The sequence below is a fragment of the Tachypleus tridentatus genome, chromosome 5 (assembly GCF_004210375.1).
Source record: "Tachypleus tridentatus isolate NWPU-2018 chromosome 5, ASM421037v1, whole genome shotgun sequence".
Lineage (NCBI taxonomy): Eukaryota > Metazoa > Arthropoda > Merostomata > Xiphosura > Limulidae > Tachypleus > Tachypleus tridentatus.
Genome location: NC_134829.1, coordinates 9,925,642 through 9,953,331, shown reverse-complemented (window position 1 = coordinate 9,953,331; position 27,690 = coordinate 9,925,642). Strand labels below are relative to the sequence as shown.

General features: G+C 35.1%; 1 protein-coding gene across 9 annotated transcripts in view; it reads right to left on the bottom strand.

Annotated features, from left to right (window-relative positions):
• Positions 1–27,690, bottom strand: part of htt (huntingtin) — a 303,204-nt gene that overhangs the window by 245,867 nt on the left and 29,647 nt on the right. For all 9 annotated transcript variants that reach the window (XR_013028209.1, XR_013028210.1, XM_076501072.1 and 6 more), the window contains 5 exons: positions 13,966–14,107; positions 11,403–11,544; positions 1,823–2,001; positions 1,247–1,439; positions 526–618 (listed from right to left, as the gene is read on the bottom strand). Coding sequence is in view for 7 of the 9 variants with exons in the window: in XM_076501072.1 (XP_076357187.1) it covers positions 526–618; positions 1,247–1,439; positions 1,823–2,001; positions 11,403–11,544; positions 13,966–14,107 (749 nt within the window). In the remaining 2 variants the exon portion in view is untranslated. The remainder of the gene's footprint in view (positions 1–525; positions 619–1,246; positions 1,440–1,822; positions 2,002–11,402; positions 11,545–13,965; positions 14,108–27,690) is intronic.

Here is a 27,690-nt window from a genome sequence, read left to right as displayed (position 1 = left end):
CTTATTCTTAATGAAAATAAAGCTCACAAACTAATAAAAATGAATCTTTTATGAAAAAAAATCAGATTGAATCTTCCTTTAATTCAATACTCATAAACAGTTTAAATTCTAAAACACTACAAGTCATCCATTATGCAATAAGAAAATTTACAGGCCATGAGGTAAAATTTCAACAGTGTCAATAATATTCTAAAAAAAAAATATTTTATGCTGATAATACTGGTAATAAAAATAATGACATTCAGCACCAAGAAGTATTTGTTGTCATACTAATGCTTCACTTCATAGAGGCACAAAACAAACTGATGAAAAATCTTTAAGTTTAAAATACAAGTCCTTTTTGTGAGTAAGACTTTTACAGAATAAAGCATAACATTATAATACTGTTAAGGATGCCAAGTTATTAGCATTTATCTCTCCCTTACCCTCTGCATTTTATATTCTCCATTTACAACTGCTACAATTCAATAAAAGTAGATACTTCAAATTGTCAATTAAATATTTGGTAGCAAATTATTAAGTTACCAGAACTCTCCCTGTTCCTCAGATCCAATAATTCAGAATCATCATCTAAAGCTGCTTCATCCTCAAATGTAGCAGCAGCAACTGCACTCTGGCCTAATTAAAAAGAAATTAAAAAAAAAAGTGAGAAATGGTTGTTTTCAATCAACAGCAAAAACATATTAACTGAGTAAAAAAAAAATGTTGTGAAACAAAATCTAACTAAAAGTTAAGGTTAATCAAAGTAACTAACCTTTTCTTTAGTAGAGATGCCTAGAATTAACAAAATATAATTAAATTTAATTTTCTATTGCTTTCATCCTAAAAAACCAAAACAAACAAACACTTTTATGTACTTACATGAAGCCGTTGTGAAATACCAAAGAGAACAATATAACGGTTTGCAAATTTAATATCAACTCTCTGCTGTCATCATACTGTAACTCCTTAATTTAAAATAGTTTCCCACTGTTTCTACTTCAAGTTAACTACAAAACAAATAATAGTTATTTGTGTACACTTTGTGGTAAATAGATCAACTGATTTAAAGATTTAAATTTAGTTTTGATTTTCCTAGATATGTAACATGTAAGTTCTGTTTAGATATTTCTCCCAAAAGATTAAATGCTTGTGCACATTCACATTGTGTAATAGTAATATATAACTGTTTTGTAAGAGATGCTTTTTTCTAGGTATAACAGTAAACAATAAACTATTTTGGTTACAAAACATTTCATTTACTTACTACCACTTCGTGATCTGAAGCCAACGTGTGAAGTAAATGTGAAAATCCGAGATGTTCTGATGCCTCCCACAGAAAGCAAAAGATGTCGAAGTGCTTTTGGAGGCATTCTAAGTAGTTGCTGTAGAGCCTCTAAAGCAGCTGTAACTATGTTGTGATCAGTGTGTCTACAATAGTGCAGTAGCAGTTCGTAAATCTGGAATAAAAAAGAATAACATTTTGAAACTGACCAAGTTCTGTAATATTATTGTTAAGCTACTGAACAACATATTTGGTGAAGGTTAGAAAAATAAAACTTGAAAAATATTTATTATCCAGTAATGTTTTTTAGTGCAATTTGTTAGTAAAACATTATTCACCATCAAGGTCATATCGGAAACTTATTTCTATGCAGAAATTTCAGATATTATTTACACAAAATATTATAATGCTTACCAATACAAGCAACAAATAAGCATAATTTATTTTAGTAAAACAAGTGAAGTAAACTACTTCAAAAATGACAAACTTCTCTAACTTTATTTTAAAACTGTATTTTTGCATGTATCATTCCATTAAAAATAAAAGTAAATTCCAAACCTCTAATAGTTTATCTTGACTTATTTCCACTTCCTCCTCCTTCTGACGTACCCCAATACTACCTTTTAATACAAGGTTTTGAGTTTTATCATCTAAATGAGGTATAATATGGCGTACACAAAGCATAACTCCAAGGATGGCATATAATGGTCGATCTTGTTGTATAGGTAGAATCAGTTCTATGTAAAATAATATATTAAAACTAAGGTTACCTTACAACATACACATCCAGTGAATGGAACTTTTAGGCATTTTAAACATTCTTCTTTAATAATTATTTTATTACTATTCAACTCTGGATATAACTACTGTATCCATGAAAGATTATTTTATTAACATTTTCTCATTTAAAGCACTATCAAGAATACTGAAATTGTGAACAGTAAGAAGAAAACCAGGGTCTTGTAAGTTACATCAAAGAATAGTTAATTGATTGAATGGAGTATTCTGTACCTGCTCTTTAATCTTTAAGCTCATACAACAAATCTCAGAACACATATCCAAAGCTACACTTTTGACATGCAACTTAACTGTTTACATAAATGCAAACAAGTCTTTCAACTTAAAATAATTCTATTAACACAATATCTGCTTAACACCAGTTTTAAAATGAATTTGAAGATAAATCTTACAATTCAAGATAGAATTAAATTAAGAAGAAAATTAAAACTAAGTTGATTTACCAAACCAAAAAAAATTAATGAAGTATTAATGACAAGTTTTTATGTATTTGTTATCAGTGAGTGCAAGTAAATCAACATAATTTCCTGCATTTTGAAATTTTGCAATGCTGTCTGAAATTACAAAAAACTTTTGAAAGGACACTAACCAATGCTACTAACATTTTACTTGAAACTATCATCAGGAAAACATTTAAATGTAGTAAGATACAGAGTTAGATTTAGTTACAATAAAAGCTAGAACAACAATGTTAACAGATACTACGGAATTATGATCACAACAATATTTTGTCTTTTTTTAAGGCTCAAAGGGGGGGGGGAAGAGTGATATTTGGAACTGTCTCACTATATGAAAGGCAGCAAGCATTGTGTGATTGGCATGGTGAACAATGGGATAGATGAGAGTGTGTTGGTAGAACTACAATGGGCTATAGAGAAGGGTCATGCAGAGCTGAAAAATGAGTTCATTATGATAACTTGTTCTCATACCAAGAAGCAACAATCATATATTCCTTGGAATACAGAGGTTCCTGGGATTAACATTCACCCTCTGCTCATGACAGTGTGGTTCTTCTGCTCTGTGATGGTCAAGACTACTATAGATATCTTGTTTCAACAGTCATAATTCCCTGTTAATGAGATGGAGTGCATTTCTACTCTGGTACTCAATTTTCCCTCAAGGAAAACCTGAGTTATTTCCTAAAATGTTTCAAATAGGTCATTACTCAGGTAAGTGATTCACTGATATGCTAATGCCTGATCTTGAATCTTGATGGATCAGCAATGGCTAGACTAAACACATGGATGAAAATCAACTTAGCAACAAGGATACAGTGTAGTTGAGCTACACTGACATTTTGATCTGGGAGAGAACCAAATTATCAATTGACAGTACGTTCAAAGCTCATAAAAAGAAGCCCTCAGGTAAAATAGCCACTTACAGTGGATGATTTGTATCACACACATACCCAATCATGATGTCAGCAGCTCACGAGGGTATCCTTGTGGATATGTTTATGGACAAACTGCCAAGTGAATCTGTGCAACATCTCTTGGATTTAAGGAGCATTCACACCTTGATGGAGGTAGTATCTCTGGTGACTACACTTGAAGTGTTAACTGCAGTAGCTCTACCTTGGCTATTAAAACACTAGAAATTAACTACCCACACCTGTAGAAGGATAGGCCAAAACACTCATTTTGACTAACTCTCCAGCAAATGCAAAAGGGTCATAAGCAAGTTTGTTTTTGTTGCTTTTTCAAAAATTACCAAAGACCAGGATGGATCTGTCCACCAACCTAGTAAAATGCAGAATTCAGCTTTCATCCAAAGTATTTTATCAGCCTAGCTCGTCTAAGGTTGGGTGATAGTTGGTATGTGTAAATAAAGGTACACAGCAAGGCTCTACAGTAGCTCTGAAAATATGTGAAGGGAATGAGTCAATTTTTACCTCTCTAAAAGAAAACTTGTACACCTGAATTTTGACTTTTGCCTTTCCCAAACCAAATACTTCCATATAAACAATATAACTTATTGCTATAAAATAATTGCATGTTTAAATGAGAAATTGACAAATTCTGGAAATATTATAATAGTTAAACAATTGCTTGGGTATAATTATACTTGATTAATGATATCACAATGAAATCAGGTGAATAAAGTTGTTTTTTTGAAAATAATTTTATTTATGGTTGTAACAGCTTTATATACTTCATTAGTCAAATAGGTTTTATTAAATTGGAAAACTTATATTTTCAAACCTTTTACAGCTTCCCTCACAAAAGGAAAGTGAGCACAAGATAAACTAGTTTTACTCACCATATGAATTCATATTTATCTAGCTATCTCTTTGCATTGTTTGTAAGAGTTAACATTAGTTCAACTTTGTATGTATCCATGTGTGGATTGTTTTGTATTGTGTGTGTGTTTTCTTATAGCAAAACCACATTGGGCTATCTGCCAAGTCCACCGAGAGGAATTGAATCCCCGATTTTAGCATTTTAAATCCACAGACTTACCACTGTACCAGCAGGGGATGTTTTGTACTGTCACCTAGCAACAAACATGGTTTAGCTGTTCCATCTCAGCAGAGTTATAGATTGTTTTTATTAACATAATAGTTGTCCATATTCTCAGTAGTTTCCAACATGATGTAATACATACTTTATATAAATAAAAATCACAACTTAGAAAAATTATGGGTAAGTATGATACCATCAGTGTTTAGCTAAAAGAAAAACAACTAGTTTGATCAAGCGTTTTACGATCATTTTCTATATTCATTAACTGTCTCTTCACAAATAAAAATTATTCAAAACCAAAGTGGCAACTGGAATGTTTTCATCCAAGATACATAAAAGAAAAATTGGCACAACTGTTCAAATTTAATAAATCATACTTACCCTCTTGTAAACATTTTTGTTTCTTTGAAAAATTAAATAAATATTTTGGATACTTTTTTATAATAATAATAATATAGTATCCCTTAGACTATAGGATGTACTTTTCTTCTGGAAAAAAAAAAAAGACTCATAAAACTTCCTTGTGTCCTATGGTCCATAAGTTATCCAAATTGTAAACTCTGCAAATGATATCATCAGTAGGATGAGAATCGGTAACCTTGAGCCTTTGTTCCAAGTCACTTCACAGTACAACATCATAGTTCACTTCCATACACACAGATCAAATAGTATGTGTTTCTGAGTAACAAAAAAATAATTAGTTTGTTTTTGTAAAATCTGGTGTGATCCCAATAGGTATAAAAGGAAAAAAAAAAAAAAAAGGGGAGGGGGTTCTTAAACCAAAATGGAACTTGAGCTGTTGAAAGACATTTCACTTCTCCTTCAACTGAGAAAATGATATAGGAATGGAAGAAGCAAGTGTAAGAATTAATAAGAATAGAAAATAAGAAGTGGCAGTTCACATAACACCACTGATGATAATGAACATAACAGCAGTGATGAGAATGCTTTGGGCATTTATAAAAAATAAAACTGCATGCTACAGAAATCCCTGTTTCTATACAATTGAAAATGACTGATTTTAAAAGCCTGTTTTGCCTACTACTTGAAGCAGCAAAATTCAGCATCCTTTTTTCAATTCACTATCTTTGACAATCACAAATCAAGAAGTTTCATCTAATATCAACTTCCAATCAGAACAACCTAGTTTTTCTCATAAATGACAAACAAACAAACAGAACAAAAAACAGCAGGAAGAATAAAATAAAATTAAATCAGTGGCAAAAAATAAAAATAAAAGTTATATCAAATGCTCAGCCAGTGGTTTCCAAACTGTACACCTGATATTTCATATTTCGAGGGAAAACAGCAACATCGATATCTGTCAGACACCGACTACTAGCTTGAGGCAGTTCAGAGTTTTAACATTAGATCATGCTACATTCCTTTCTATGACGTTCTTGAATGTTTAAGATATGTTTCCGTTTACTTGTACATTCAGCTACACCAGTAACTTCTCAAACTTTCTCATTTCTTGGATTTTTTATAGAAATACCTGTTGACTCTCTGAGTCCATCAGTAATTGAAATAACTGAAGGGTATTATGATCAAGTGTCTGCAAAGTCTAGTGATGTTCAATGAATTATTTTGTTGACTTTTAGTCCTTGTGCATAAAAATGGAAAAAAAATTTAACATTAATAAGTGGGGAAGTGAAGAAAAGGATGGCAAACCACAGACCAGTGGCAAAGTTGTGAAGAAACTGAAATATCGAAAATATGACAATAGTTATTTAGATTTTGGTTTTACTTTGTTAGATGTCAAACATGAAGAGCATCCTGTGAGGTGGCATATAAAGTGACAAAATGTAAGAAGTCTCACACCATCATAGAAGAACTGATTTTACTGGCTACAGTGGATATGGTGAACACTACGGTTGGTGAATCTGCAGGAAGACTGCTGTCAAAGGTGCTTTTATCTAAAAATACTATCAGTCATAGAATCCAACACATGGCTGAAGACCTCAACAATCAGCTAAATGAAAAAATGAAAGGGAAGGAATTCAGGTTACAGATAGATGAGGCAACAAATAGTGATTGGGATGCTCATTTGATTTGCTAAACATGGTTTGTGGATGGTGACAAAATTATGGAAGACCTACTTTTTCGTAAAAGTATCACTACAGGTACAAAGGCTCAAGACTAGTTTGAGATCTTTGATACTTTTATGTGTGAAAACAGCTTAGACTGAACTAAGTGCATTGGCATCTGTACTGATGGTGGTCAGTATATGTTCGGCTGTTATGGAGGATTGCAGGCACTCACACGAAGCAAAGCCCTTGATGCACTGTGGACCCACTGCATAATCCACAAGGAAGCCCTTGCATCAAAGCACCTGAGTCCTCCACTGAACCTAGTCCTGGAAAGTGTGTTGAAAGTGGTGAACTTCATAAAAATGCAGCCACAGAAGGTGAGGTTTTTCAAACAATCGTGTGAGAGCATGAGATCTGAACACACATCTTTGTTGTACTACTGTAGCTTACAATGACTCTCTCGTGGGAATATACTGTCCAGTATGTACCAATTACGACAGGAACTCTACTCTTATCTCAAAGAAGAAGGACAAGGACTTCTTGGATACCGATTTTTTGTCAAAATTAGCATATCTGTGAGATCTCTTCAAAAACTGAATGTATTGAATCTCTCTCTGCAGGGAGGTAACACATTCTAAAACTCACAGAGAAGGTTTCAGCCTTCAGAAAAAAGTTACTACTAAGGAGAAGAAACATGAATGACGATGGTGGCAAAGACTGTTTCTCCCTGTTGAAGCAGTTTGTTGCATCTAATGAAATTGATTTTACCCATGAACGAAAATCTGTTTTTGAGGAGCACCTAACACAGCTCAGTGAATGATTTGAAAATTACTTTCCAGAAGATATGGAGAAGTTTGTATGGATCCAAAAAACATTCAAGACCAAAGCCCCGTCTGAATTTACCTCTGCAGAAGAAGAAAATCTTATTGAGCTGTCTTGTGACAAGACTTTACAAACAAAATTTGGCAGCATGGAACTAACTGAGTTTTAGATATTAGTAAAAGATGAATATCCACTGCTAAATGCTAAAGCTCAGCAAATCCTAATTCCAGTTGTGACATCATATCTCTGTGAAGCTGGGCTTTCAGCAGTTGTTGTGATAAAAAACAAGTACCGTACGGAAATCAATGTGGAGCAGGAAATGAGGGTGGCAGCATCCAATCTGATTCCAAGGTCTGAGAAGCTGTGCAGTGCCCAAGAGGCACACACATCTCATTAGTAATTGTTGTTATTTAATAATGAAATAAAAAGATTGTTTTACCTTCAATGTATATGTATTTTTCTTTAAACAGCTACTAAGTTGTTAGGACATAAATATTTAAGTATTAAGTTGTTTGGACCTAACTATATAATAAACAGAACTGTTAGGTTTTACTTGTATTCAGGTATGAATGACATTCAAATGTACCATTAATAAACATTTACACAGTATACACATAGACTGAGATAGACATGTTTTTATTTGTTCAGTCATTTGATTGATTTTATGAGTTTTAATGAATGTAAATGTATTGTAACAAAATTTTAATAGATAAAACAAAATAACAATAAACTCTCCCCTCCCAAGAAATAATCACAAGTAATTATACTATCATGAAGCTGTATCTGTTAAATAAAAAATTAAATGAATACAAATAATAAGTAAAATCATTTCACAAAGTTGTATGAATTGTAAGTTGAACTGGCTAAAAGAGTGAGCATGTCTGGTGGGATGGAGATTTGAGTCTGTGACCCTCAGATAGCAAAACTTCAAAAGAAGGTATTAAAGTGAATTTTAAGCCCACGAGCTAAACAAAACACAAATAAAATGTATCATGATAAAAAAACAAGACTTAGTATAGATCAAATGTAACCTGTTAGTAGATGTAAAATGAATTATGTATTTCTGACTTATGAATAAACAAATAAATATGTTTTAAAACCTCTTATTTGAAAAACAATATATTTCACTAGTACGCTCTGAACAAAATCTTAGAAAAATTCAAACTATTATGTTCTACAATATCAGAAGGATATTATCTATTCAGAAATAATGTAACAGAAATCAACAACAGTTAAGCATTTAAAAAAATAAAAAAAGTATAACTGTACAACTGTATGTTTATTAATGTTAAGATTGTTTGTTTTATAAAAACAACTTATTTCATGTTTCCATGATTAATATTGTCTTCTTTGTCAATGATTTCAACATCTGCAAAACTGAAGGGGTAAACATGTTTATCAATATATTTAAATATGAGACAGCTTTCGAATATTCTGTCAATACTGTTAAAAGCTGTCATTTACTTTCTCCAATGTGAAACTTATCAGGGTTCTTACATTTAATTTTATACATTTGAGCTGATATGCAATTGTTAACTTTTACAACAGAAGCCTAGACTAGTTTTTGCACTTATGACAAAATAAATTTTAAATTAAAATCCATATCACATACTTGAACAGTTTTTGAGCAAATTTTCTGGATAACATGTGAAAATTTAGGCTACATACAATGAAGAGGTGAGTTTTGCAATTTCCTATTGTCTCTCTAGCCTGCAATTTATTTTCTGAGAATAATGTAAAAGTTTTATTTAACTACTCTAGAAAGATATTTACTTTCTATAATAGTTCAGATTATAATACATTTTTCTCAGCTTCAAAAGCCTGTTTACAGGAGCAACAATTTTTACATATATGAATAAAAAACTCCTTTTTGGCATTAAATTATTTAAAAATGAAAGCTTAACATTACTTTTTTAACACAAATGTAATGTTGGGTTGGATTAAATTCAAATTCAAAATAAAACTGTTAGTATAACTGAATCTTTAAAAGCATCATCCACAGAATGTATCCAGAAAACTGTAGGATTTAGGTAAGTGAAAAACGTTTTTTCTATCTTGGTGATAAATATATTAATTAAAACAGGTAAAACTAGATGTGCCACACTTAGATCTGTCGTTTGTTCACAGTAACATTTTGAAAACAAAATAATGGATTCTAGCTGCAAAAAAATGAAGTTATAATTTGAAGACTGAAACATCTAAACAGGATCTGTTATTATGCTGATAATAATTCAGTGCTCAGATAATCACTTTCTCATTTAGAACATGTGTGAAAAATATTTTTACATCAAAACCAGCCATAAAATACAAGGATCAAGATTATTTAATTTTTATAAAAGAAGATTCTGTGAAATGAGTGGCTAAACAAACTATAAAAAAATTTAAGTAAAGATTCATGAAAGAAATTATAAAATGTGTTATCTCTTTGGAGACATATGAGTAGATGAACAGTTTAGATTACTCAATCAGATAAGTGATTTTGTTTTAAATCTCAGTGGAATTAACCAAACACATGTAAAGTTTACTTTAATGAAAAATCATTTTTTACAAATAAAAGAGACAGTCTAATCTATTGAAATTGTTTAGAAAGTTTACCTATCTACAGATACACTAATTATCAGAAACAAGTGTCGTTTCATGTGTTAAACTCAACAACAGAAATGAAAAAATCACTAATAATTCCTGGGTTATGGCTATTTCTATTACATTTCAAAAATAAGGATTTAAAATTAATAAAAATGATATGACAGGAAACAATGCTGACAGTCTGGTAAGCTGTACTATGATCAGGGTATGAGAGATAACTTGCAATAACAGAACTAGCACAACCTGTTCACAAGGCAATAGGTGATCTAAAGATTAAAAAAAAAAGACTTATTTAAGAAAAAGCAAATGCCTCGGCTATCTTCTTTTATGCCTTGAAGAATCTACTGTAAAAATCAGTTATCATATATGACGTCAGAAGCAGAACAGAAAAATTTAGTGCAAAATTTCCTCTTCATAAACTAATGAGAAAGGATGACAAGAATTAAAAATCTGGAAAATCAGCAGGTATAAGAAAAGTGACACAGAAAGGACAGTCCACTCAGAAGAGAAACTTTCCAAGGCATCTTACAACTGATACAGAAAAAACAATATCTGCCTGAAGTATCACATGAGAAAAAACAATGTTTTGGTAGCCTATGATTAAGATCCCAAATTTAAATCCAAACTTATGGGATAATAACTTCAAATAATAATACATAAATTGTGAGTTAATTCTGAAGAGAATGTGACATTATAGAATACCTTATACACTAAAATACTCCAAACCATAGGAACTGGTGTTGCCAAATGTATCATGAGGGGGTAGAGGAGTAACACAGAATTATAGAGACTCAGCAAAAGTATTTCAGGAATGGGGTTAAATAAAATTTAATCCATTAAATTATATAAATTCCAGAATAACCCAAAGATGATTGCCACTATTCTGTAATACTGCAAACGAGCATACATGTAAAAAATAAAATGATTTCACAAATATGGTTGAATAAATTTTGAAATAAAATCTAAAACTAGCAGATTACAAATCAGGTAGGAAATAAAGAAAAAAGTTCATTTAAACACAAGGACACAAAACTATGTATATCAACAAAAAACTGTCACAGGAAAAAATATACAGTCTAATGAAACAAGATTGAAAAAATAGAGATATCATGGTAAAATAAGGTTATATGAGCACAATGTAGAAGACAAAATAAAACAATATAATAATATAACTAGTTTAAAACTTCTAACATCAAAATCCCTAAAGATGTGTAATTTGTAAAATATTTCAGTATTACAGCAGCAAGAAATGATAAAAGGAGTAAAAGGAACTATTTTCAGCTAAACTAAGTGAAATAGCATTAAGTAATAAAAGAAACAGATAAGATATACTTGAAGTAACATTTTTTAGCTCAGAGTGTAAATATTCTTATGTAAATAGTTATGCAATTTCTTTAGTGTAAACTTAAAAAATTCTCAAAAATTTCTTGTTTAACGTACCCAATAAAGATGTCAAAAGCCAGTTGTAGAAAAACAGAGGCTTTCGAGAATTTTGACAAATAATAACAAGAGATGATGCTGCTGTCCTTCTTACTAAAGGAGATGATGATTTCAAGTTTGGAAGAAAAGCCTTCAAGAGCATCTGTATAGTGAAAAATGGAGAGATATTATATATAAATGTATTATAATTATTTTATTGTATCACTTAAAATTAGCAGAAATAAACAATTTTTCAAAATAATGGTGATATACATGTACATCTGTCTACAAAAAAGAATAAGTACTTTTCATTACATATTTTTCTTGTTGTTTCTGAAGGTTTTGTAAAAACATTTGCAAACTACATGAGCAAACTAAATTTCAGAAACTATTTTTCATTTTTATATTATGATATCTTTCTTTTCTACTCAAATATAAGCACTTTTGAATAGAAGTTTTTCATCAAATATTTTAATTCTTAAGTAAGCCATTAAATCCTTAACAGAACTATTATATTAAAATCTAATTTGTCCAATTAAAGAAATGGGGATAATCATAATAAAATGTGCCATGAAAAATAACAGCATAGGAGTATGCAGCATTTTGAGGTCCTAATAATAACATCCCATTAATGTTCATGGATGCCTGTGAAAATTAGCAAGACTGATGAGCAACATAACAGCATAATCTAATAAATTAAAACAAAATTTACAAACAAACTGAACAACAAAAAAAACAGTGATAACAATCACAGTTTGACAGAATCCAGTATCACCTGTAGACTATTTACTACCATTTGGGAAGGAAACACACCTTCCATACACCAGAGTTTCCATACCTTGTGAATTTCATGAAAGGTAGGAAGGCTCATAGAATATAAAATTAATTTCTTGGTGTATTATGAAATCCTGCAGGTATGCTGCTTATAATCCTGAGAGTTTGACTCACAGAAAGTCAACAGTAGTTAACAACAGAGCTAGGATTCATTTAGTGCACTTTAATGGAAGGGTATTGTTTCACTTTCTAGAAGAGATTAACCACAACATGTTTAAGTGAGGCACAATTTGTGGTAGCAATCTGTTTGTAGAAGCCTTTGAACCAAATAGTTCTCAGAAATGAGAAAATGACAAAGGATTTTCATTATGATGGGTAAAAGTAGTTTCATCTAGTAATACCCAATCAGAAGCTGTGCAACACTTTATTTACTGTTTTAGCACATAACCATTGATAAAACTTTCAAATAATAAAAACTCTATTAAACCTTGTATGTATGTATGTATGTATTTGAATGCAGTTACATGTTTATTGCAAAAAAAGTGGTGGGCTATAAGCTAAAAAATCAAACATAAAACCCACTACAGGAATATTTTAACACATTACATTTAAACATTCTACCACGAATGATTTTAATTCAATATAAAATGTTAGGGAAAGATAACTGTACTCTTATTTAATATATAAAAAAGAGGAGTGCACCCATTCACAAAGTGCAATTAATATGCATATGCATTACACAAAGCTGGTAATAAATTTTGCACAACAAACAATCAAAATATGTAAATATCAATTAAATTCAAGTGAATCATGGTCTAACTCATGTACAATATCTTACTAATAATATATTTTTCTTTTAGCTGTGTGTAATTACATTTTCACAGACCCATTATTTCAGGAACAAGATAGCTTTCAGCTACATGATAAACAGTTCATAGTAATATATCCTATAATATAAAATTCAATACTTATTGACCTCAATTCTAAAGCTTATGGCAGCATTTAGCTTGAGCATATAATAATAAGAATCTTCAGTTCCACATCATCTCTCAGTTTAATCAAAAGATCACTTTGTTCACAATCGCCTTATAACATATTAGGTACTGAATTATTTTGAGATAGTGTTCAGCATTGTTAATTCAAGTTCAAGCAGATCACATGTCAGGATAGAAGTTGTTTATTTTTGTACCTGGTTACTTTCACTTCAAGAAATGACCTGCTGCTATAAATTAGCAATGTGAAAAAAAACTCTTCTTTTGATGTGAAAATGAAAAACAGCAGAATATATCAAACTCATTTCAAACTTTAAAAAATTATTTTGACTCCTGGTACATGCCAGTTAAATGCTAATAAAAATTACAGTAAATTTCAATTTGCCTACATTTATAAAGTTCTCCTATGTTTGCAACCAAAATTATAAGGTGAAAATATATTTTGTATAGAATAATTAAATTTGTAGCTTCTGACTGGTTGATAATATTGGCTTTAAACTCTTCACAAGTAAAAAATATTGTTGGAAAATGTACTGCTAAAAACTGGATATCTATATTTATGTTATGGTTTAATATATAACAAAAAAAGAACAGTAATTCTGACTTTATGTCAAAATGTCTTGGTTAAGAATATATTACACCGTAGAATAAAGTGTTAGAAAAAAACCAAAAAAAAACACCACACTTTGATTTCACAACATACAGGAAAATCTTGAGACTTCTTTTCAAGGAAATTGAACAAATATTGAAGGATGAACTCTTTTGAGACTCTAATCTCTTCCTAGCCTATTAAAAATTTTTTTTCAGAGTTACAGTACCTTTATTTCTGTATCATTAGCAAATTTCCCAAGAATAGGCATTATTTTTCCAACAGCTACACCCAGCGTTTCCTGAACAGATTCTTCATCTTTTCTTTGTGAAATCTTGACCAGACATGGAAAAAGGTTTACAGCATAAGGCCTACAGAGTAAATGAATATAAATGTATTTGACAGAATTGTTCCTGATAGATGTAACACTAGAAATATCATTCAAAATTCACAACAATGATATAGTTTTATTATACAAAAAGAAATTCTTCTTTCTCCACAACAAGTAATTGATTACTTTCTTCTTTCAAACTCTCAAGTCTCATTGTTTCACTTTACTACAAGTTATTACTTGTTTTGTTTTTTTGCAAATTCTGAAGACCTATTGTTTACTCTGAAAAGTTAACATTTTCCTAAATCAAAATGTATTTCCAATAATATTTACCTCTACACATACTACAGCTATTACTCAATGCTAGGGTTTCCTTCCTTTTTCTACCTTTGCACTGGTTTGAATTTTTCTCACTTGCTCCAGTCTTTTATTCTTCACTTAATTGCCCTTGGTGATATATATGTCATGTGACACACTCCACCTATGTCAGTGCACCCTCTACTCTGGTACTGCATGTTAGTACCTCCTTCAAATAACGTTATCACTTTTTTGAAACTGCCCCAATCCACAGTCTTTAACACTGACTCTTAGTGGGGAGGAAGAGTGAGAAAAAGTGAAAGGAGATATGTATTAATGGAAATACATTTTTGATTTAAGAAAATGTAAACTTTCAAAACATGCTTACCTCTTCTTACACTAGAGCTTACAGCTAGAATCGCACACTGATAAGGTGGAGGGGCTGAGCCAAAGTCCCACTGCTGACAGTTGGAATTATAGGGCTATGGTTCCTAAATCCCACATTGGTGGCTAGAGCATTTGGACTGCAATGCATATATATTTGTGAGTGGATCCCAACTTATAGCCATATAGTGATACAATTCAAGCCTGCAGAATCATAATGAGAAGGTATTGGAATAAGATCCTGAATTGCATACTCAAGCTAAGGAAACAGAGCTCATCCAGCCTGGAATTCTGAACACTCACTGTCACTCCTCAGTCATGTGACTTGGGTAAATTCCACTTTCCCCAGAAATTATCAAAAGGATGCAGATGAAACTGTGTTCAACCAAGAGCCTTTGCAATCTAGATACAGTGTGCTGCATTAATGAATGCTGGTGTGGAATCAGTTTGATAAAAGCACACCTGCCTAAGCAACAACTGCCACAGAGTGAAATCCTGTAAAAAAAAAAAAAAGTAAGAGAAATAAGAAAAAGGGAAAATAGATGCAATATTTGTAATGAATATACTCTTTATAATCTAGTGGATATGGTTTAAGACAGCTGCTGTGAATAGTAAAAAACCTCTGAGAAAGATACTCTCAAATCATGCAAATAATGTGAGATAAACTATTGAAGGAGGTCCTTACACCAGCCTGTGCATTGTCCTCCAGCAGGCATTTCAACCAGGTCACTGAGGACATAGAAATGTGACAAACCTGAACAGATGTGACTCACAGAAAACTCCTAATATCCAAAGAAAGCCTAGAATAAGTGACATGGATCAATTTCCATACCCAACAAGGTAACCCAAGAGAAATCCCAGGAAAATGAAGGATTCCAACAAATAAAATATCATCCGTTTAACAACTCTAAAAGCAATAGTGTGAGCAACACAACACTTCAAGACCCTCACTGGATATAACAAATGATCGAGATCCATTAGACCATAGAAGTAAAATATAAAAGTCAGATGAATCAGTGGAAGGATTTATCCTATTCTCTGGCTGTCAATATCTTAGGGACGAAAAATCTGTCTGAATAAGTAGATAGAAGGATAAAGCATCCTGTGCACAATCTGAACAAATAACGTAGACCTGTGACATCAGTAGGTCAGCTGCAATGAAACTTAAACCTTCAGAAAAATATGACACATGATACATGAGGCTAAGGACTCAAACAGATGTTGTAAAAAGGCATTTAATGCAGTTACGTAAGTGAAATAGTTGTTGGGACGAAGGACCCAAAGTGTCATGAGGAGGCTGGAGAGTACTGAGAATGCAAACAAGTTTTGTCTCAAATATCTAAATGCAGTTGCTAAGGCTGCCTTATACAGAATGACTGTGGAAGATACAAAACCCTTGTCAAAAAGCCAGGTCAAGAAAATGAGTCATGATTAGCACTTTTGATTGAAGTTGTTTCAACCTTCTCCCAATACACTATTGCCAATATGTGCACCTTTCTGTTGATAACTGTCTAAAGACTATGATAAGTAGATGACAACCTCATAAATTAAACCCTGATGCATGCAGACTGCATAACCTCTATACTTAAAGCTTAAGCATCAGGATAGCTGGGTGTATGAGGTCAGATCATGGTTGCCTCAACAGAAATGGCCAAAGAGAAATTGGAAGAGGTGGGTACTCCTGAAGGTATCACAGATGTTGAAATCAGGGTTTAGTCACCAATCTGGTACTATCAGTGGGACTCAACAACGGGTTGGAATAAATATTAGGTAGTACCTCAGGTAACATATAAATTGGTGGGAAGGCCAAGAGATGCAATCCCATCCTGTCATGATGGAATGCATCTACTACTGCTAAAGCCTAAGGGTGAGGTATCAGAGACCAAAATGTCAGTAGCTGAATATCCCAACAAGTAATCAATACACCAATCATCAGTGTGTTGAAACGGGAGTCAATCCAATAGAAAATCTAAGAATGCAGCATCCATTCTGTCAGGAGAAGCTGCTTGGTTTAAGACAATTGATTTACCATCACCCCAGGAACAGCAAGCTAGTCAAGTGATATGACAGGGCTGGTAAGAAGAAACAAGGTTTAAGATTCAAAAACAAAGATCCCCAGACCAAGTACCCCCTTTGAAAAACATCACTGTCAAATTGTCAGAGTGAAGGCTGACAATTTTCCCTTTAATAAGCCCAGACCATCAGACATCACCCTTTGAAAAGCAAGAAGTTCTAAAACATTGTGTATGGAAGGCTCATTAACTATACATAACACCTTATAATTCCTTACCATTGAAATATGCACCCCTTCCTTGAACCAAGGAATCTATAAAGAGACTGATCTTTGACCAAGATGGTGGCAGAGGGACAAGTATCATAGTACTGTTCCAACATATAGTATGCAGAAACCCAACAGTGAACACTTTATTAAGCAAAAGTGATAATATTATCTGAATGAGGTGCATACATACAGAACTTGAGCAGAGGTTGCACTGACATAGGTGGAGAGTGTCAAAGGACGAATATCACCAGGATAATTAAGTCGTAAATAAAAGATTGGAACAAGTAAGAAAAATTCAAATCAATGCTTAAATGAAGAAAGGAAGGAAACACTAGCAATTGAGTAACAGCTGTAGTGAAAGGAAGTACATTCTGGAAATCAGTTGGTTGATTTGGTGTTTTATGGTGCAAAGCAGCTAGGCTATCTGTGCCAAACATCCAGTAAAAAGTTAAAATTAAAGTAAATTTAGTAAAATTCATAAAAGGAAATTAAGATAAATCAAAACAAAGTTTAAAAAAAACCATAAATAGCATAAAACCCATGTTTATATTTAGTCTACAACGTTAAGAGAAAAACTACATTAATACAAGTTGTAAAGGATTTTCTGAGCATAACTGTAATTATCATAAATTGCCAGAAAGACTAACAGGTAAGTACAAAAACCACCATCATTCACCTGAAGTTAGCCTTTCCATTTCTGGTTCCGAGTTTATGATGTTATGGCCATTTTCAAAAAGTAAAGTAATAAAAGTTTTAAAAGACATGTAGCAAAATTTTAATAATAACTCGCCAGGATGACTAACGGGTAGTTCAAACAGATAAAATAGCAGCGTTAGTCACCTGAAGTTGGCCTTTCCAGTCCCTGTTTCAAGTTATTTAACATTACGGCCATTTTCTAATTTCAAATAAAACTAGATGGACTGTGGTTCTTAAAAAGGACACATTAAAAAAGGTCTAATGTACAAATTAAAAAACTTAAATGGCATTAAAAAGATTAATGGCGTTTAAAAAACTAAAAACATTTCCAAGGTGGACAGTGTCACCATCACCAATAACACTGTTTAACATTACAGACAAACCTTGGGATAGGAAATGTTTAAAATGATACCATCATTGAGAGTTGTAATGAGGGCAAAACAGTAAAATGTGGCTTATTGTGACCTGAGTATTACAAAAACTACACAATGGTGCAGCAGAGACAAATAAAAGAAAACACTGAGTTAAAAAATTGACCAATGCGTAGTCTAGTTAGAACAACTTCTTTTCGATCCTTATAGAAGCAAGATGGCCAAAGTCCAATAGAGGGTTTTATTTGGAAAAGCTTGTTATCACACTGCTCACTCCAAGTCGACTGCCAGCTGGTACGGAGCCGAGTCTTGAATATAGGACCACATTCCACACATGGAACAGGCACAATAGTGATAGTATCAGAGCAGATAGATTTAGCTGCAGTGTCAGCTAGCTCATTCCTGCAAATACCAACATGGCCCGGTATCCAGAAAAACTGGATAGAAGGAGATGTTAAAGAGAAATAGGCCAGTTTGTTTTGAATATCGGCAAGAACAGTGTGTGAACTAATGTGAAACAATTCCAGGGCCAGTAGAGAACTAAGCAAGTCAGTATAAATAGTGCAGTTTGAGTACTGCTTAGCTTCTATGTGATCCAAAGCAAGAGAAATGGCGTACAGTTCAGCAGTGAACACAAAAGCTGCAGAGGGGATTCTGCGCACAATCACCGAACCACAACAAACCATGGCAGAACCCACACAATCACCTGATTTCAAACAATCTGTATATATAGGAATGGAAGGATGGTTCGAAAGATGTTCAGCAAATAACAAACAGTATTGCCAATCAGGAGTGCCTGCTTTTCTCAGATGACTTAAAGATAGGTCACATTTGGTGACTGTAAAAAGCCATGGTGGGATGGGCTGATCAGAGAATACAGCAATGTTAACCAAGGACAGACCCAATTCACCCAACTACACCGGAATATGAAGGCCAAAAGTAGCAATGGCAGATCATCTGTTCTAAAAAAATATGGCTCACCGAGGAAGGAAAAACACAACTCAAGATAGGATGCTTTGGTAAGGAATGAAGTTTCGAAGCATATAGTAAACACAGTTGCAAATGATGGAGGTGCAAAGAAGGTTCATGAGACTCTATGTATAAACTCTGAACTGGGGAAGTGCAGAAAGCCTCAGTGTAGAGCCGAAGTCTTTGATGATGAACAAGGTCCAGCATCTTTAAGGCCAAGGTTCTGGCAAAGCCATAGACCAGTGATCCATAGTCAAGTTTTGGATGAATAAGAGCATGATATATCTTTAGCATAGAACATTATCTGCTCACCAAAAGGGGAAGAGAGGACATGGAGGATGTTCATTACTCTTGTACATTTGACCTGTAGCTGCTTGATGTGTGGTATAAAGGTCAGCTCACTGTCAAAGATGAGCCCCAATAACTTTGCCTCAGGGACCACAGGAAGCACAACTTCACCAATATAGAGTTCAGGATCAGGGTGATTACCCCGTTGGTAGCAAAAGTACATGCAAACGGTTTTAAAGGAAGAGAAGTTAAAGCCGTTTGCTGTGGTCTGTCAATATACCTCATGTTCAATGACTGACATGAGATATGAAAGTCATTGACATAGAGACAATTTGCAACAGTGAGAGGGAGTTGTGCAGTGATAGCATTAGTTTTTACTCTGAAAAGTGTGACACTCAAAACATAGCCCCGAGAGACTCCAAGTTCCTGTAGGAAAGAACAGAAAAGTGTCGAACCCAGGCAAACTTGGAATCTCCTGTCCATTAAAAAATTTTTAATAAAAATAGGCAAATGGCCACGTAATCCATATGTATGGAGATCTCACAAAATGCCATACCTCCATGTTGTGTCATAATGTCAAAGAATATTCATACAAGATACTGTTGTTGCAAAAAGGCTTCTCTGATTAACATTTCAAATCAAATCAGGTGGTCCACGGTAAAGCTCTGTTGTCAGAATCCACACTAGGTGGGCAAGAGGAGGTTGTTCGATTCAAGGAACCAAACAAGACAAGCATTAACCATTCTCTATTAGGTCTTAGAGAGACAGCTCGTCGAAACAATTGGACAGTAGTTTGAAGGAATCTTAGGATCTTTCCCACTCTTACAGAAACACAGGACAATAGCCTGGTGTCAGGCATCAGGAAGAACTTTCCTCCAGCCAGATCCGGTTAAAAACAAACAGAAGAATAGCAAGAGAAGTAGGAAACAGATGGCAATGCATTTCATAGCATATATCATCAGGTCCAACAGATGTACTGCCAGACCGATGAAGGGCCAGTTTGAGTTCCACCAGTATAAAAGGACAATTATAATCATAGAGATAATCAGCTCGAAAGGAAAGAGATGATCACTCTGCTCATGTCTTGGTGGCTAAGAAGGTGGAATAATAAGTAGAAGTGCTAGATACCCAGCAAAAGCTTTCATCTAGAGTATTGGTGATGCTCTTGGTATTAGCTACTTGCTGGCCATCAGAGAGCAAAATCAAAGGGGGGACAAAATTATATTGCCCACTGACCTTTCCAATCTTGTCCATATGACTTTGGAACTGGTGGCAGAAGATATGCTGGTTGTGAAATTAATCCAAGATTCCTTCTGGCTTGGACATCTTACCTACCAAGCACGTGCACAGGCCAGCTGGAAAGCGATGCAGTTCGAGAGTGTGGGATAGCTCATGAAAGTATCCCAGGCCAATTTTTGAGCCTTCCATGCCATGTGGCCTGCAGGATTCCACCATGGATGAGGATATTGTGGAAAACGTGCCGAGGTTTTAGGAATATATTGAGCAGCTGCTTGTATAATACAGTCAGTTACTTCTGCCACACAGTCGTCTATTGATGGCTTACAGATGATGACAGCATCAAGTTCTGCGAGAACAGTAAAAGAGAGAGAGTTTGCATGATCCATCTTCCACTAGGGCATGCAGGTCAGGTGGCATCAACCACAGCCAGTCTTTCTCAAAATTATAACTGCATCATGGATTATTGTCAATCCTCCATAAAAAATGGGAGAATAGCAAAGTAGAGCAAGTTGAGAGATCAATAGCAGTAAAGGACTGACCAGGTGCATGAAAATAAGTAGAGGAACCAGCATTGAAAAGAGAAAGATTGTGATCAAAGAGCATACACTCTACAGAGCAGCCCCTCCTGTCAATATCAGCACTTCCCCAGAGGGGATGATGTCCATTAAAGTCCCCCAGGATGAAAAAGGGAGACAGCAACTGTTCAATGAGAGCATCAAGGTCTGATTGATCACGTCTCTCCAGATGAAAGGTACAGAGAACAAACAGTTACGACCCAAAGGAACACAGATGGCTGTTGCCTACAAGAGTGTGTTGAGTGGCAAAGACAGGGTGGGCACATGATGATCAGCCAACAGTGCCACCCCTCCTGTTATTTCTGTACAAAGAAAACCACCAAAACGTGACTATATTGGTAGGGTTCAGAAATGTTTCCTGTAAGGAAAGACGTACAGGATGGTAGGAAGCAATCAGTGTTTTGATGTCATCCAGATTAGAATGTAAACCTCAACAGTTCTATTGTATCAAGGTGGCCATTTTGAATTATGTGTAGAGGAATTGAGTGGAGAGCCCTTCTGTTTATGACCACATATTTTTTCTTTACTGTCTTTATTTGCAGGAAGTCTGTTGACCTCCATGGACCCTCTGCCATGGGTTGATTGGGCAGATCTTTGCTGTTGGAAGAGGACTCCAGTGACTGAGAATGTGAACGAACGATTGATTTGCATCTTGGGATGGAAGAAGAAGACGTATCTGAGGAAATGCTTGTACCTGGAACCAAAGGATGTGGATTTTGGGATTTGTTGGAATGTATGTAAGGGATACAGATGTGTGTTGTGATTGATTCATCAGCTTTTAAACCATGGAGGTCATAAGACCTTTCATTTGTTTTGAGAACGATTGTTTTGGAGGCACAGACAGATCTGTCTGCACTCCCACTGTAGTTATGGAATGAAGTGCAGCAGCATACATCCAAGATGAAGTGGTGAAACAGCAACTTTCGAGCCTCAGGATAAGTAATGTCATGAATCGTTTTCAAATGCTGCACCTCATTTTCTTCCAACCATTTAGGGCAAGAACGAAAGTAGAACAGGTGAGAGCCATTGCAATTGATGCAATGAGGGTCCGATTCACACTCATAGGCATCATGATCTTTGCAACCGCAATGAGCACACTTCAAGGAACTATAACATGATATCTTTGAGTGACCGAACCACTAACACTGGAAAAATTGCAGATGGTATAGAATGCACGGTCGTATCCTGCAATTAAGATAACCTGCCTTCATGGTGAAAGGTGGATGTGATGATGTAAATGTAAGAATGAGGATATTGGTCAGCATCATAATTCCATCTTTGCAAGTGGAGATACACCTCACTGCAGAAACTCCTTGGGTGGAGAAACCAGCGAGAATCTCTGACTCGGGGATGTTCTTCAAATCTCTCTCAACAATAACTCCTCGTGATGAATTCAAAGTAGCGTGAGGTGTAACCTCAACAGGTATATCCCCAATTGCCTTTGAATGCAAGAGTAGTTCACTGTGTTGAAATGTTGATGTTTCCACCAATATGTCACCAGATCAAAGCTTCTTGACTGACTTTGGGGAGCCAGCAAGTCCCTCTTGTCCCTTCTATCCTATATGAAAAAGGGAGACATTTGCCCTGAAAGTTTGTCTGAAAGAGAATGTAATATAAGAAAATGAGGTACAATGGGTGTTACCTATGTTGATGATTGCTGCTCAGAATCTTCAAGACATGGTCGTTTACCTCTGGATTGTTTTTTCACTATTTTATTTAAGTTTTTATTTGGAGGATCCATAATTAATAAAAAGGGAAATTTCAGTGCCCACTGACCCTACCCACCATGGAGCTCTACAATGTCAAACAAGGACACTGTAGCAACACCAGGGTTTCGTGAGCACTATACCCAAACACCAGCATCAGATACAATGTCCACAACATCTGTTGAGAACATCCAACACTGGTACTTGATTTACCATAGCCCAAGTAAACCAGTTTATTTATCCAAGGGGGTTACCCCAAGACTGCCTGTCTACAGGAATTCAAGGCCAAAGTGGTGTGTTAGGGTTGGGCCCCTCAACTGACAGGATCCTCTCCTCCCCTTCGCGGGTCACTACGCATGGCAAATACATGGGTGGATGTTTAGATCCCAGAGGAGGTAAACTGAATGAACAGAACCTTCCCTGGTAGATCCCCTCACCACGTACAGGAATCTATACCGAGAGGCATTCTGGAAGTCAATGCTTCTTACTTTACTAAAGCTCTGAGCTATTAATCCAGAGAACTTGACATCCACTGTAAAAAGGATGTCTACCACATGAAATCAATTTCTCCAACTTTAAAACAGTTTGGGATCATCCAAATGACAATAACATCCCAGTAAGAAGAGAGAACAAGGGATAGCCAAGGACAAAACTAGATTAATCCTACAAACCTAGGTTGTTACTCACAACACAGATGGAGGAAATTAAGGGAGGATTAATTTAACTGATCCAAAAGATGAACCCAGTTGGTAAAGGTAGAAGGAAAAAATAAAGAAGGGAGGAGGACTGCTAAGGGATAAAGAGTCTATATCATATATCCCTGAAGGAAGAAGTATGGGCAATATAATAACAAAGAACCCTGAACAGACACAGAAGCCTATCTGGATACAGTTGAGATAAAAATGGGAAATGGAAGGAAGCAAAATTGGGGAAAATGAGGAACCACCCTCCTGAGCTGTCAAGGTCTTTGCAAGAAAAGAATGATCTGGATAGGTATGGTGACAAAGGGTACATGAAAGTCAATGGCAAATAAATCTGACTGTCAAAATCACAGGCTAAGAGAAGAAGAAAATATGTTTTAAGGGAAAGATGAAACACAGAACACTAGGAAAGTGGTTCAAATGAAGGAAAAGTAAGGTCATGGAAGACTATATTAACATCCCAATCCAGAAATGTTGATCACCTGGGAGGGAAACATATTTAGAAGAAATACATGAGCATAGTAAGGATAAATGGAAGTAAAAACTTTATGTTATCAGGAAAAATGAAAAGTATAGGATAAGATTGCTAGGTATCTAATAAGCAACAAGACCAAAGACCCACTATAAAAAATCCAGGTGAGAAGTTCCACTGCACGAGCCACAGTAGACCAGCCAGCAGGAACAACCTAACTGTACTCCAGCTACAGAATATCTTCAATTTGTATTGGTATACCACTATGGAGGATGGAATGGGTTAACAAGTAAGTGACTCAATGTTTGAAACTGCATATTTTCCCCAAAGATCGAACAAAAGCCAGACATGAAGATGCAGGATATGAAGAGTGAGAAGTAGGCCAGGTAACTTAGGTTGACAAAGAAGGTAGGGAGATAGTGGAAGAGGGACAGGAGGTGAGAGTTGTTGGAAATCAAGGTTGAAATAGACAACAAGGAGCAATGAGGAAGCCCCAAAAAGAAGTGCAGTGGAAGGTAGAAGTGGGTGGATACACCTAAAGAAACCTTTGTGACCAATCTTGAATAAAGGCATCAACTGCCAGAACCTTGAGGTACAGGTAACCAAAATACAGGTAACTTGGTGTTGAGGGTTGTAGCAAAGGCATCATGTGGAAAGATTCTCACCATTGGCAAAGATCCCTGAAAATGAAGGGATCTCATGCCCACTCTGTGGAATATATATTGTCAGGGTGCAAAAGATGATTTGTGACAAGATTGAAAAGAATATGACATAACAAGGATGAAAATGATGCACATGGGCCCAGTGTAAGAGGTCCTACATATAAAAATAGATATCTCTGGGCCGAGTACCCCTTGGTGGTTAATATGTGCAACCACGGTAGAATTGTCTCAATGCACTATCACAACATAATTTCGAACAGGAAGAAGGAAGTGATGCAATGTTTGATATGGCTTCAGTTCCGAGAATTTTGATATGCAGGGAGATTTTGCCTGCAGACCAATCGCTTGAAGCCTCCTGGTGATTTATCCATGGCACACCATCCATGAAGAGATGCATCCCTGAAAAGATGTATATCAGGACATTGGAGAGGAACAGGCACACCATATGATGTATGGCTTTGTCTAACTACCAAAGCAAGTCATCTCACATGGAAAAGAGAAATGGGTGTGGAAATATCTTGATCAAGCTTCCATTGATTCTGAAGCACCCACTGAAGGGATATCATATGAGCACGACTAAGGGGATCTAGTGATTTCATTGAGGACCACATCCCCAAAAGCAATAAACCCTCATAAGCTGTAAGTGACACAGTCAAGAGTGCATGGAAAACCAACAGTTCCATTAAACAAAGTCACAAATCAGAAGACTTGACCAAACTGATATGAATGTTGAAAAATACCCCAAATGAAGAAAATACTAAGTAGGTCTGAGGAATGGCTTTTCTAATTTGACTAACCAGCCCACCCACACCACCACTTAAAGGAGCTGCCAAGTATGACTGGCCAATTCCTGTTCAGAATGAGCCAGAAGAAATCAGTCTTCCATGTGCTAATGAAATCACATCCCCAGAGCATGGAGATATTAAGCAAATGATTGGACTATTCAGTAAAATATGCAAGTTGCTGTGGCAAGTCCAAATGAGATGGCTCAAAATTGATAAGCCACTCTCAGATGGACAAACCAAGTATAAGGACAAGACTGGGGTGATAATCAGTGTATGTAGATAAGCACTGGAGACATCCATTTTGGTCATCCACAGCTCCTGTAAAAATTTCTATCTAAGATGCAAAAAAAACTCCATGATCAACTGGGGCAGGGAAATAAAGATAAACTTATTACCAACTACCAATACACAGTTTTCTTGGAGACAACGAAAAGGTTGGAATAAAAACCTCATGAAGGATGGAGAACAGGTTCATTGGCCTGCTGCAATAGCAATTCCTGAACAACTTCCAATAAGCACTGGTTAATCATATGATCTCAAGAAGGAGGGAAAGAAATGGAAGATACAGGAGGTGAGCAAAGAAATGGGACAAAGAATATTCCTGACAGAATCCAAAGCACCCACTGACCACTGACGAAGGAGTGCCAGTGATGAAGAAACCCAAACAGCCAAACACCAACTTGACCCAAATCCACAGGATAGTCATCTATACTGATGCCAACAGGGAGTATGTAACTGAGGTGACAAGAAGTACACCAAGAAGGTACAGGCAAGAGGTAGGAAAGAGAAAGGACAAGAAATGGAAATTGGTATAAAAGAGGCTCTGACTGAAACAAAAAACTATGATATTCATAAATGTGAATTGTTGTTGAACCAATATCACTTGAAACTTTGATTGAGACAAATGAGCTACAATATTCATAAATGTGAATTGTTGTTGGACTGATGTCACTTGAGGCTGTATAGTTTCCTGGACTGTATCAAACTTAGCACCTCAGAAATAGGGTCATATGTAAATCCCTAAAATATGTTGAAGGTAAATGGACTCAATGCAATATGGCATCATGACCTATGAGGACCCAACAAGAAAGAAACTACATATGCAACATCGGAGCCACAGACAATATACGAGCTAAAGTGAAGGAGAGAAGGGCAAGGGTATCTCCACAAAACCTTTCAGAACTCATAGAGAAAACTTGAGACAGGAGGTGTATGGAAGCAAGATACTATAATAGATTGGTAAAATGAAAATGAGGATATGAGGCATGAGTAATACTAACAGAACTTTACAACTAGTCCAAAAATAAATAATCAGTATGAAGATAAGAAAGTCTGAACTAATCTGAAGTTCATGGGAGGGGGAGCATGGCATGCTAATCCCCTCATTTAATTGCAAGGCAAAGTGATAAGCATGAACCCAAATATCAGTTGAGGAAGGAAAACACAAAAAGGGTTGGGAAAATTGTTCATGCAATAAGAAAGCATCAAGTGCATAAGAAATAGGAGAAAGGGATAAAACATCACAAACTTAAGACACAAAATTAATAATCACAGCATTAGACCTAGGCAACTCCTTTGGTTGGGAATGGAAAGGAAAGGCAAAGTTTGGAGGCAAACTCCTCATCAGCCTGTTCAGCAGGAGCCAGGGCAATGGTCAGGTACAAAGGTTAACCTATGTAATGTTTGATCACTCAATAAAATAAAAAGCAGATAAATCCTCCTTGGGAAGCCTGAGAAAAAAACTCTGGTAGCTGGTGTAACTCCTGACATGGTAATGTTAACTTTGTAATTCATTGCACAGAAAGGTTCAGCAAATTCGAGTGCAGAAAATGAGACATGAAATAGCTGATATCAATAGATGAAACAGACAGAATGAGAGAATATTAATTAAAAAAACAAACAATCCCTTTGTGAGGAAACAAAGTTGAATATGAAATGTTAAACAAAGAAAAAAGGCATGTCTGAATCACAAGTGGTGCCAAATGAGAAGTGATAGTTTGGGAGAGGAGTGGAGAGGGAGTCACACATGCCATGTGAGCATGTCACATTCCTATTGGTTAGGAAGTGACACAAATTCCAAAACCAGAATAAGATATCCAGTATTATTTTACAGTGAAGAAATCCCTAATAAAAAATTATACTTTTTTAAACTCAATTAGTTTTAAATCTTTATTAAACATGGAAAACATGATACATT